Raw genomic sequence first — 14,028 nt, 5'->3', positions numbered from 1 at the left:
TTTATCAAACTCACTAATATTTTGCTCGTATTATCAAAGCACAGTTATAACTGTGATAGGTACACAGCACTAAATTATGTAGTTGAGAAAAACAGTTTAAATTGTAACTGAAAACTAAGTAATGTCCTCAAGTGGCACCCTCTATGGGTCGGATAAGCATAAATTTAATTTAGAGAAGTCAGGCTATCAGGCTATAAAATGATAAACGCCTAGATCTTTAGTAAATTAATGCAATCATACTTGAGGTTAGGACAGTGCTTCATAATGATGACGATTCTAAAAATAGTGTCTCAGACCTATAGTGACTTCTATGTAATAAAGATGTTTTCCCTCCATCTCATCCTATGTGAAAGAGTATATAGAACATGGTCTTCCAATCCTTACTTGCTATACAGATGATAGTGAATGTAATTTATGTGTTCTTCAAAGCTGATGTTAACTGATCTATCAGTCTGTCCAAAGTAGGCCAAACTGCAGGCACAAGGTATTTTATATGCTTGAGGATGTTCAAGAGGATGCAGTTGATCTTTAGGAGAATTTATGAAGGTAGCTAGCTGAATGAAAGATTTGAAAGTAGTACGGAGATTATATTTGCAGAGAATTTTGGCTATTTTTTCTGATGTATCCTTAACATATCGAATGGGAATGGTTTTGCTGTGATCCTACGTGTTGGGTATTGGGAGGATTGGGGGGGGGGCACATGCAATATTTTATCTATTTTATATGGACTGTAGACATTGGCTAAAAAGATGTTGAAGGTCCCTGAGTCAGTTTCAAGGGCTGTGTCATTTGAACAAATAGCCTTGGATCAGTGAGTAAGTGTTTTGAGAATACCATACTATTAGGAAAGGTTGTAGTGTGATTGTTTATTTAAATATCTTCCTGTGTGAGTGGGTTTTCTGTAACACATAAGATGTATCTAATATGTCTGGTGCTTCTTAACAGCCAACACCCTAAAATACTAGAATGGATGCCATATGGCAGAATACCCAGGAAAGTAATGAATTACAGACCAAAAGGAATAATAAACAGAGGTTGACTGATGAAACACTGAACAGAGAATGGATTAGATGCAGATGTTCAAAAATGCCCATTACCTTTTTTGTGTTTTGTGATTTTTGTAAAGTGTTTTTCAATCAACACTGGTAGAGATCTGTTCACACTCACTTCTTCCAAGCTTTCTGGATTATTCGAATAAACTCTCTGAAAAAACTCTATGGAAAAAACATGGTAATACAGTAGTGCTCTTCAAAGAACTGTTGTACAAAAGCATTTGTGTTTACAGTGGATAGCTGTCTCTTCACTCTGAAATTGGCAACCCTTGTATTTCCCCAACTCTCAACATAAAAAGGAATTATAAAACAGTACTACCTTTCATAACTCCAACACTAGATGCATCTCTTGCCTCCTAAGATTATGTTTACTGGTTGATAGTATCAGTGACTTATTCAGTAGTTTCACACTAGAATATGCATCGTGAAATGCAATACAAATGCTATATTATACATGTATAAAGATTTATTTCTTATAAAAACAAATGGTAAATTTAATGTATCAGATAAAATCTACCAGGGAATATAAGATTCAGGTAGACTACTAAAAGCGGTAAGATAATCTTAGCAGATAGAAATGAAGGAAGTAAAGGAAGATGGCTTGATGTTAAATCAGGTGCAAGACAAAGATGCATATCATCTCCACTGTTATTCATCATCTATGTAAATTGCACAGTGAAGGAAAGTGGCATTTAACTTGATATCAAGATTGGAAGTTTCATCTCAGCTCTTTACTTTATGCAAACGAGGTTATACTCATAACTAAATTCAGTACATGTTTGCAGGATCTCTCACTAAATTGAATAACTTCTGTAATATATTTGGTATGAAAATCAGCAACAAAAAGACAAAGAAAATTGGCAGAAACCTTAAAACATCAACTGCATCCTGAATAGAGAACCAATAGAACAAGCAAAATCTTTCAGCTATTTAGGCAAATATTTTAATGAAAATGGCAAATTAAATATGGAAAGAGATGACAAAATTAGCAAAGCTGGTATGATAGGAAGTCGGTCGAATAAATTTATTTGAAATAAGAGAGAAATTCATTACAACAGTAAACTGGATGTATACAAGACAGCTTTCAAACCAATTTTAATGTATAGATCTGAGAGAGTTGGGTTAGAAATAAAACACTTGATCAAAGACTGATGGCCATAGATATGAAAGTTCTGAGACAAATTAGGGGAAAGATCAATGGCAGTGTTATGGGGGGGGGGCTGACTGAAAAGTTCTGATAAACACAAAAATGATATTAAAGCAATTGATATATGCACAAGAAAGAACATATCTTAAAACCCCATGTTTCATTAAATTGTAATCATCTCTTCTTTTTCTTTTAGGTTATATAAGAAAAAGTTGCTTGAATATCATTTTTGTTCTAGGTATTTATTAGAACTTTTCAGTGCCCCCCCCCCCCTCATATATTAAAAACATGGATATCACAAAAGAACTTGACACTATTAGCATTCAGGAATGCATTGGCAAAATATTTTGTCAATGCATTCTGACAAAATGAGGCAAGATGATTTGACCAAAATATAAGTAGTAGTTGGAAGGGGATCAATCGTTCAATGCTGTTGGTACACTCTTCCTTGATGAGTCTTTGGACTCCCTGGAGGTGTCACATAATAATAATATTGGAGTCTCGACTGATAAATTAATTTGGAGGGAAACTGTTGATTGGAAGTTGATAATGATTTAGCATTTTCATGTAGTACTATCAGTATCCTCAAGATATCTTCCCCCAGGGGTATCTACCAATAATTTGGTGATGATGATTGGAGATGATTTGAAAGGTGAATTTCTTTCCAGGTTGTTTGCTAATGATGTTAAACTCAGGAAGATCACAGTAAATAAATATGATATAGGAATGAGGCAAGATGATTTGAGCAGAATATCATTGTGGACAAATAGTAATAGTTACCAATGCAGTGCAAACCATAACGTTATGCACTTTGGATTGAAAGAGATTATGTTTGTGGGACTGCACACAAAATGGATAACGCCAGGAGGGTGATGGACAAGGAGTTGAAGTTTAAGGAATATACATGAAGTGGTCAAAATAGCACACTGATAAATAGAGAAGAAGTTATATCTCTTTATAAGGTTTTCACACAACTGCATCTGGACTAATGTGCTGAATTTCAGTCACTTATTTTTCTTTGGTTTGAAGAAGTAGTGAAGATTCAGAGACAAGTAAACAAAATGGCATCTGGAATGAACCCTATGAGGATAGACTCACCATTTGTGAGTTACCAAATTGATTGACAGACAGAGGAAAAGGGAATATGAAATATTCCATTATTATTTTGGTAACCTCCAATGGAGTCAGACTCATCATGAGAGTCTCACTCAACCAACAACATGTTTGTTAATGAGCTTGAAGTTATTTACACTACCTGCATTCACAACTCTGGCAATGCATTCTACTCACTAACAACTCTTTGTGTAAAAAATCTACTCCTCACACCCTTCTTCACCAGATCTTCATACAACTTCCAGGGATGGCCTCTCTTTCTTCCCATCTTAACTTCCACTCTTTTTATAACTCCTTCTGTATTGATCTGATAGAATCCCTTAACTAACTTTAAGGTCTCTATTATATCTTCTCTTTTCCTCCTGTCCACCAACCTCTGTAAAACAGATTCTCTCAAATGCTATTCATAACCAACACTCCAGAGCTCTGATATCACTTTGGTTACTCATCTTTGGACCCTCTCTAGTGTTTATACATCACAATGAAAACTATGTGACCAAATGTGAGCACAATAAACCATAATCCCTACATGTCAATGAACTTTTGCAGCACAATGTAATTCACTATAGATCTTACTCAAGATCTTTTATCAAATAGATGCAGAAATAATTTTTTAGTACAAGACAGGAGGAAATAACAAAAAATCAGCCTGGAAATTGAGAAAAGTGTGGTTAGATGCGAGGATAGATTTTTTTTTGCTTGGAGAGTATTAGTGGAATGGAGCTGCCAGTGGTGGTTGTTAGCATATACCGACAGTTGAGTAAGGAGAGGTATGATAAGCACCGTGTGAATAATGGATAGTCTGAATTCCCCCCGCCCTTCCCCAAATGGACCTTGGGACTCTCCAAAGATGCATGATTCATAATAATAAAAATGCTAATTCTTTTTTTTTTTTCAAGAAAATAAGATGAGATGGATCACTAACCTGGTATGATACTTAGACACTGATTACACTGGCCAACAAAAAAAAATTTTTTTTCTGCTGATTATGATCTGACACTTGTTTTTTACTAATTTGGATGCGCTGATTTTAAATATGAAACCCATTTTTCTCTATCACGTCAGGTTTTTCCTCTATGGCATTTTCTTTTTGCTAATTTGTAAGTTTTTGATAGTTTTAAGGAGGCAGTACTATTTAGAGGATCAAAAAAATCGATTTTTTAATATTATTTTCTGAAAGTATGTACTTTTAAAAATCTGTTTCTAACTTTTTATCAAGAAATTCGAAAAATTCCTGAAGACATAGCCTATTATTCAAAGCGGTGTGCAGATCAGAATCGGAGCGCTCACCACTCTCACTTGTTAGTAAACGAATAAATGCGTTAGAACCTGCAACGGCACGTACTAGCGTTTTGAATGTGAGAGAGGCTGATAACAGACCTAATACATTTAGGTGATGAAAAGTAGGCGATGACAACCGCCTAAAACAAATGAATGCTATATGCGTCATAGCGGACAAAGAACGATCGAAATCAGTCGATCGTTAATCGATCGTGAAAGTATGACGAGCGCTTATAACGTTTCAATATAAAGTCTCTGGTTTTTTTTGTCTTGTTAATTGCATGTTAGTCGGCAGTGAAGAAAATACATCATGTCTACTACTCGAAATTGTGTCAATAGTGTAGATTCCTTCTGCTACATTTGTGGCAGCTTTACTGTTCCAGTCAAAGGACAAATATCACTGATTTCGTTAAGAAAGTGTACTTTGCATACTTTGACGTAAAAATTGCAGATCAGGACAAGTCATGGGCTCCAAATAAAGTGTGTAAGTCACGTGTGGAGAATTTACGACAGTGGAGCAAGGGAAAATGCCAAAAATTAGCTTTTGGCATTCCAATGATTTGGCGTGAACCGAAAAATCACATAGATGATTGCTATTTTTGTTTAGTTCAGACTTCTGGTTATAATAAGAAGAATAAGAAAAAAATTGTGTATCCAAATCTCGACTCAGCAATTCGGCCAGTTGCTCATTCCAATGAAATAGCTGTGCCAATTTATAAAGGACTTCCTTCACTTGAGAAGGAGCATGATTGGGATATACCAGATGTTCTTGAGGAGCAAGACCCGGATGTTGGTTTAGACAATGAAAATTTAATTTCTAGTTCTGGACTGCAACGTTTTACTCAAGCAGAATTGAATGACTTAGTAAGAGATTTGGGCCTATCAAAGGAATCATCGGAATTGTTAGCTTCAAGATTAAATGAAAAAACTTACTGGAGCAAGATACGAAGATAACTTTTTATCATAGCAGGGAAAGTAATCTTGTACAATATTTTAAACACGAGTGTGGGTTTGTTTACTGTAACAATGTGTCAGGTTTACTAACTGAAATGAGTGTTGAAAGTTTATTTTTCACTTGGTTCGAGTATAATAAATTTAGTTTAATCCTTTATCCAAGTGTGAGCACACCATTTGGCAACTCCTATAGGTAGAGATGACCTGCTAATGCTTCTGCCTGGTATCTCAACTTGGGCCTGGCTCCCACCATGCTTGCTCCACCTTTGCAACGAGTTGCCCTGGTGTTGTACCACCTTACCCCAGTCCTGAAGATACTTTCAGGTGCAAACTTTGTTTGCTCACACTTGGATAAAGGATTAAACTAAATTTATTATGAAATGAGTGTTGTACATTATCATCCAAATGACTGGCATTTATTTATCGACAGTTCAAGTAGAAGTCTCAAGTGTGTCTTACTACACAATGGGAATGTATATGGCTCAATTCCTATTGGCCATTCAGTCCACTTAAAGGAAACATATGAGGACATTAAAAAGGTTCTGAAGTTATTAAAATATACAGACCATAACTGGATCATCTGTGTGGATCTTAAAATGGTGAACTTTTTACTTGGCTTTCAAAGAGGATATACAAAGTTTCCGTGTTTTCTATGCTTCTAGGATAGTCAAGCTAGAAACCAACACATCAGAAACATTGGCCTCTTAGAATATCCTTAAATGTTGGAGAACAGAATGTTATAAATCAGCCTTTAATCAACAGAGAAAAAATCATTTTTCCACCTCTACACATCAAACTAGGTCTTATGAAGCAGTATGTTAAAGCTTTAGATTTACAAGGTGACTGTTTCCAATACATATGTGAAAAATTTCCACGAATTAGTTATGAAAAAATTAAAGCCGGTGTATTTGATGGACCGCAAATTAGAACTTTAATGAGAGATCCAAATTTCATCAACTCTATGAACGAAATTGAGAAAGAGGCCTGAACTTCATTTACGATGGTTGCGAATAATTTTCTTGGAAACAAAAAAGCGTGCAAGCGTGTCTCGCATACAAAGATCTAGTGGAAACAATGCTTGAAAATTTCCAGCTCCTAGGTTGCAACATGAGCATAAAGCTTCATTTCTTATACAGTCATCTTGATAGATTTCCCGAGAATTTAGGTGCTGTAAGCGATGAACAAGGCGAAAGATTTCATCAAGACTTAAAAACTATGGAAGATCAGTACCAAGGAAGATGGGATTCTCACATGATGGCCGACTACTGTTGGAGTATTCAAAGGGATTGCCAAAACAGAACACACAGCAGAAATTGCTACAAACAAAAATTTATTCCCTGAAACTCATGTGTAAGTAAAATTGTTATTTTTTTATAAATATTCTTGTAATTTTTAATGAATATTGTTAAGTAGTTATGGATCTAATTATTGGCCTCTCTCACATTCAAAGCGCCAGTATGTGCCGTTGCAGGTTCTTACACATTTATTCGTTTACTAACAAGCGAGAGCAGTGAGCACTCCGATTCTGATCTGCGCACCTTTGAATAATAGGCTATATCTTCGGGAATTTTTCATATTTCTTGATAAAAAGTTAGGAACAGATTTTTAAAAGTACATACTTTCAGAAAATAATATTAAAAAATCGATTTTTTTGATCCTCTAAATAGTACTGCCTCCTTAAAACTATCAAAAACTCACAAATTAGCAAAAAGAAAATGCCATAGAGGAAAAACCACGTGATAGAGAAAAATGGGTTTGATATTTGAAATCAGCGCACCCAAATTAGTAAAAAAATCAAGTCTCATATAAAAGTCAGCAAAAATTGTGTTGAACTGTGTTAGCACTTTTTTTATGCAATTCCCACTCAAACGTTTGTAAGCCTATAATACATTAATACTATGAGTGGGTTAAGGGATTTTTTCCCAAATTTTTTAATTAATTTTAACCATTTTTTTTTAATTTTTATATACTTTTTTGCAAATTCTGAAACTCTGCTCAAGAGTTCAAACATGGAACTTTTCAAGCCACTTCAGGTCTCCAATAAGCACGGCAGTAATCTCACACTGGGCAATGAAATTCATCTCCCACCTAAAGAAAATCATAAACATCCATGCCCGTGGGGGAGATTTCAACCTGCAATCTGTTTATTAGAGAGTGGATACACTAACCACAGCCAACCAGACCAGTACAATGTTTGTTTAATGGATGAAACAAACATCTAGGAATAATAATTACCATGTTTATTAAGTTATTATTAGTTGATAATTTGCATAGATCAAGGCATTTTCACCATCCTCTACCAACAGTATGGTGTTTATTAAAACTTTGGAGTTGCAGGCCATAACATTAACAATGACTATCATATCCAATGAGAAAAACCATTTTATTATACAGATGTAGATATAAATCTGGGAGAATGTTTTTAGAATCTCCACAGCTCTAGAACATTTTCCTACCACTAATCAATATTGCTGCTCTTCACCTACCAAAAATTTGGGAGATTGTCATCATGATTTCCTAACTAATCCCACAGAGGGTACAATTAAGAACTATGCCTTCCTGGTGTTGTGTCTACATAAGTGTGCATATCTCATCCACTTGTGCCTGTGAAAGTGACTTGGTAAACAAAGTAAAATATAACTAATGACTTAATAAAATGGTAATTATTATCTTGAGACATCTGTTTCATTCATTAAACAGAAACAGGTTATCACTAATCTGCTAACAAAAACAGAAAATAAGTTTAAATCTTATTCGTATCGATGTTTACTGCTATCGTAAACGATTCCAGGAACTCAGGTGGAACAATAAATTTGGAAAGATGAATATTCCCTTTTATATTAATAAAATTTTATCTGCTTCTGTCATGAGGTGACAGAAGCAGATAAAATAGTCAAGTTAATGAGTGACCATTTTGCAAGGGTATATCACCCTAGTGAGGTTACTGCTTTAACATATGTGACAGACACTAATGTAGGAACAGAGGCAGTTGAATCAGAGGTTCGTAGGATATTGCAGAATCTCACTGAAAATACAACTGCTGTGGGATTAGATGGGTTTTGTGAGAATGTGCCCTTGCACATTCTCAGAATGCCTCTAACTAGGCTGTTTAATTTAAGTCTCAGCTCTGGTAGAGTTTCAAGGGAGTAGAAAGAAGGAAAATAATTTCCTTGCATAAGAGGTTCTAAGACTGCAGTAGCAAATTATAGACCAATCAGAATCTCAGGCATGGTGGTAAAAGTACTGGAAAAATTGGTCAAAAAGAGAATTCTAGAATGGGTGGATAAAAATACAACACTGTATGAAGGGCAACATGACTCTGTGAAGGGGTGGCATGCCTTAATAATTTAATGTCCTTTTATAATAGAGTAACAGCTGAGTTGGATAAAGGAAATGGCTACATGATGATTCTGCTGGATTTTGCAAAGGCATTTAAACAGAATACCACATGGAACTCTGTTAAGCAAATTAGAACAAATGGGGATGGAATGACACTGGTTAAGTGTATAAGAGAGTGGCTGTTGGACAGATATCAAAAAAGTGGTATATGGAAAGGCAGAAGAGTATCACACTTATGGCACTGAACTCCAGGAAATGGATGAAGCTAGGGATTTAGGGGTGGTAGACAAAGAGTTAAAGTTTAGAGGACATATCGCTAATTTAAGGTATCTAAGGTATTCCATAAGATTACTTGGCTATTGAAGAACACATTAACAAGTAGAGATAAGAAAGTTGTTATTCCTCTTTATAAGGCTTTGATACATCCACATCTGGATTAAAGTTTAGTCTCCTGAGTTTCTTGGGGATCAGGAAGTGGTGGAGAAGATTCGGATACAAGTGACCAAGATGGTGAGTGGTCTGGGAATGTTCTCTATGAAGGTAGATTGAGGGTGTGGGATTGCAGAAGTTGACTGATAGGAGAAAAAGAGGGGATATAAAAGAAACATTCAAGGGTATATGGAAAGATTAAATATGAAAGGGTATAGGATTGATGTAAAGGAAATGATTCAGAACTTGGCTTTAGGGGCTAGAACAAGGGGTCATATCTGGAAATTGAATAAAGGTGTGATTAGTAGGAGTGGGAGGACTAGATTTTTTGCTTGAAGAGTTGTGAATGAGTGGAATGGATTGCTAGCATCAGTTGCGCTTTGTCTATTAATGGGTTCAAGGAGAAGTATGATAGATTGTGTGGATAATTTGGGTCTCCCGCGATGAGTCTTCAGACTCCATGGAGGAGTCTGAAGCCTCATTGCGGACTTCAGGGCAATCATAATAATTGAAATTTAATATTTGAAAAAATTGCAATGTAAATATGCACAACTGATCTAATTTTATGACTGAAGAATGTTAAATAATTAAAAAATCTATCAGTGATAGATTAAATCTGATAAGTACTTACTGTTGAATACAGAGATGAAGAAGTAGAAACCAAAGACAGAGCAGATCCATGTACTGAAAGAAACAATTTGAATCAAAGTTGAGCATTATGGACACATAACAGATAATTACAGAATAGTTCTGTAATTATATGTTATGAATACTTCCACAATTTATTGATATGGTCTTATATTTTTTTAGGATAATTACAAAATATAAAACTTATTGTATAATGGTTTCTAACAACATAAATATTTACAAACAAACTGGAATTTTTATTATGTGGTTAAATTTTACAGCACATGTTAATCTGTCTAGTTTCACATGTTCACTTCTTCAGGGTAAGTATGTACGTATGTATGAAGAGCACAGAATGTAGATTAGCTGAAACTAAACAGTTAATAGTACAAACAGTTATGAAGAAACCAAGGAATGGATTGTACTTTTGAAGATGTCAGATCATTATAGCAAAACTGAATTCGTAGGTATTTATATTGTATTTGAGACTTGTTTAGTTAATTTTACATTAAGCCAAGGATTAATTTCACATGATGTCTGGAAGTGTCTCGATTGTATGATAAAGGTCATACAATCATTAAACACCCATGAGTTTCAATTATTATGATGACAAACATAAGAGTCTTCAAGACAAACATAATATATACTTTCTTTACAACTTTGTACCCCCTTCTCTTTTGATAACGGCATCTTGAAAGAGAAGAGCGGCAAGCATTGCATTTTAGAGTTCTTTTCTGGGGCTGCTGTTGTTTAATTGATATACTGATGATACAGTTTAAGGACCGCGAAAAAAATATTCAGTTGTTTGCAGATGATATTGAACTAGGAATAGTAGAGTTCTGATGTACTTTTGCAACAAGAAGATATCAATTTAGTGTTACTAAGCTTGAAGTATGCAATTTGGCCAGAAAAGATAAGACAGGGAATCCTGTAAGAGCTTAAAAGTTTACTTGGAAAATTGCTCCATACAGTGAAAGACATTGACAGGTAGGAATAAGGAGGTAGATCATGTCACATATGGATCTCTGGTATTATTTATTAACCTACCTGGATATTGGGATAATAAGGAAATATTAGAGGAAGTCCAGAGGCAAAGGACTAAGAATGTTTCACACTTTTACAATTGTGAATAGGATATAGTGATAGAATGGGCTGTGCAGTGCCTGACAGGAAGAACAAATGATATGTTTGTGATGTGTATACATGGTTGAGAAGAGTTCAGAAAGATACATATAAGGGTTGATTGATTGATTTGTGGTTTATGGCATAAGGACAGAAAAGGTACTGCACCATGACACAGGTTACAGCAGTACACAGGAACATAATAAAGTTATAAGGAGATAAATTAGTCAATAAGATAAAATGTATGTATGTACAAAGTGTTAAGTATCTGCATATTAAAAGTTTTATTAATTAACAGTTATCTACATCAGACATTAATAAATAGTTATAAGGAGTGAAAAATGAAGTATATATACATACAAAAAATAGAGTAACTATATATTCAAGGTATTAATAAATAGTTATAAGAAAATAAATCATCATCATGTGTATCAAGGATTTAGGCCTAGAATGGCATGTTAAGGCCTTAGAAGTCATCATTGAATTGTATAAGAGGACATCCTGGTTTTCTTTTTCTTAATGGCTTGTATTTTAAGGCTTGTTTTGGTAATCTTTCTGTTTTCATTCTTTGAACGTGTTCCATCCATTTATGTTTACATTTTTTAATTTTTTCTATTACTGGTTCTTGGTTTAATTCTTTCATAATTTCTTCGTTTCTTTTTGTGATCAAATAGGGTATACTTTGCAGTTTTTTTCATAAACTTCATTTCTGCTGTTGTTAATCTTTGTCTTTTTGTTTTATTGTCCAGATTTTATTTCCATACATTAAGACTTGTATGGCTAATGTATTGTATACTTTTAGTCTGGTTTGTTTTTGAGCTAGGTTTGGTTTAAATATAGAGTTAATTACACCTGTTATTTTTAAATATTGTGCAATTTTTATATTTATATCTTTTTCATTTTCATATGTGATCATACATCCTAGGTAGTTAAATGAATTCGCCTGTTCTAAGAATCTATTACTATTTTAGTTCTTGCTGGATCTTGTCCTTTAAAGGCCATAGTTTTTGATTTTTCTGTTGATATTATCATACCATAATCTTTGGATATCTCATTTAGATCTAAAATAGCTTTCTGTAGTTTATTTTTAGAATTTGTAATTATTATTTGGTCGTCGGCAAAGAGGAGAGTGTTTAAGTGTTTACTGTAGAAGAAAGTTTAATTCCTTGATGTAAATTTTTATTCCATTTTATTATTTCATTTAAGTAGATACTAAAAAGAGTTGCCAACTCTTTTTAGGGGTCCAACAGGGACATCCCTGTTGGACCCCTTGGTTTATCTCTCTCGTATATGATAGCTCGTGATTTAATCTTATTTGTATTTGATTATTTTCATATATACTTGTGATAGCTTTTAGGATATTATTTGGTATTTGTCTTTCTTTTAATATGTTAAATTTAATATGTTAAATAAAGCATTTAACTTTGTCAAATGCTTTTTCAAAGTCAATAAATGCAATATGTGTTTCTAAATTGTATTCTCTTCTTTTCTCTATTATTAATTTTAGGCAAAAGGCCAAGTCTATACATGATCGTCCTTTTCTAAATCCATTCCATACTTCTAAAATAAAGTTTTCAGAATATTTATTAGTTTGCTATTTAAGATTCTGCTATATATTTTGTAACAGGAATTTAGTATACTGATACCTCTATAGTTTTTAGGGTCACCTCTATTAACTTTCTTAAAGATAGGAATCACAACTGCTTTTTTCCATTCTACTGGGGGAGATACCAGTTGAATAAATTTTATTTAAAAATAAAAAGAGTCGTTCTTTGAATCTTGTTCCTGCATATTTATATAGTTCTGAACCTAGCTTATCTTCTCCACGTGATTTTCCGTTTCTTGTTTCTTTCAAGCTGTTTTCTAATTCTTGTTTAGTTATTTCATTTTCGTTAAATGTTTGCCAGTTGTCTTTTTTAAAATATTTATCGATCCACAATTCTGTGTAGTAATTTAGAAATTCTTCTAATTTCAATTCGGTGTTTAATTTTATGTTTTCTCTGGTATCTGCATTTACGTGTTTCAAAATCTTATATACATTGGGTCTTATTTTATATAAATCATGTTCTAAATTAGAAACAAATTTGTTCCATGATTCTCTATGTCTTTTACTGCTTAACCATTTGTGATAGGCTTCTTTTTTCTTTTGGATTATTTCTTTGATTGTATCATCCCAGATCTTCAGTTTTTTCCCTTTCACTGAATTTTTTAGTCTTTCCTAAGCTTTCATTTGCTGCTGCATTTAGTATTGTTTTTATATTAAGCCATTCTATTTCTATTAGTTCATTTTGTTTTATTTTATCTAGATATTGGTTAATTCTTTGTTCATATAGCCACTGTACATTTGTGTCATTCAACAGTCTAGTTTTATAAACAAATGTTTCAAATTTTCTGTTCTTGTTACTTGTAGCCATTTTGGTGATAATCTTAATTTTATGTTAACATGGAAGTGGTCACTGCTTATTTCATATCCTTTGTGAACTCCAATATCTAGTGAAAATTTTGATATCTTTTCATTTAATATAAAATAATCTAATATTGATTTCCATCCTCTTGCTGCCCAAGTATATTTATGTATATCTATGTTTACCTATGTATATATATATATATATATACATAATATATATATATATATTATGTATATCTATGTTTATGTATATCTATAGAAGGAATTCGTTATTTTTAGGTTATTATAAACTACAAAGTCAATCCATTTTTTACCATTCCTGTTTAGAGTATGTTCTCCATATATTCCTATATTATTATTAATTTTCATGTTTCCAATTCTTGCATTTAAGCATTTAATTATGGTCTCTATCAACTTCACTGTATATCACATTAAAATTTTCGGTTCTCATAGTTCCTTTTAATTTCAGTGATTACTGCTATTTTAAAATTTTTTTCATTTAATAGTTAGTCTAATTCTATTTCTTTATAGGCTATTCCTCCTACATTCCAGTTTGC

At 33.4% G+C, this 14,028-nt stretch overlaps 1 protein-coding gene across 1 annotated transcript in view; it reads right to left on the bottom strand.

The window, feature by feature from the left end:
• Positions 1-14,028, bottom strand: part of LOC150099051 (neuron navigator 2-like) — a 636,174-nt gene that overhangs the window by 312,618 nt on the left and 309,528 nt on the right. The window contains exon 16 of the mRNA XM_090405801.1: positions 9,947-9,999. Coding sequence (XP_090261927.1) covers positions 9,947-9,999 — 53 coding nt within the window. The remainder of the gene's footprint in view (positions 1-9,946; positions 10,000-14,028) is intronic.

This window comes from Typopeltis vanoorti, chromosome 15 (assembly GCF_054136105.1).
Source record: "Typopeltis vanoorti isolate ZY-2024b chromosome 15, IOZ_Tvanoo_1.0, whole genome shotgun sequence".
Lineage (NCBI taxonomy): Eukaryota > Metazoa > Arthropoda > Arachnida > Uropygi > Thelyphonidae > Typopeltis > Typopeltis vanoorti.
The sequence above is the reverse complement of the archived record's forward strand: the minus strand, read 5'-3'. Positions and strand labels throughout refer to the sequence as shown.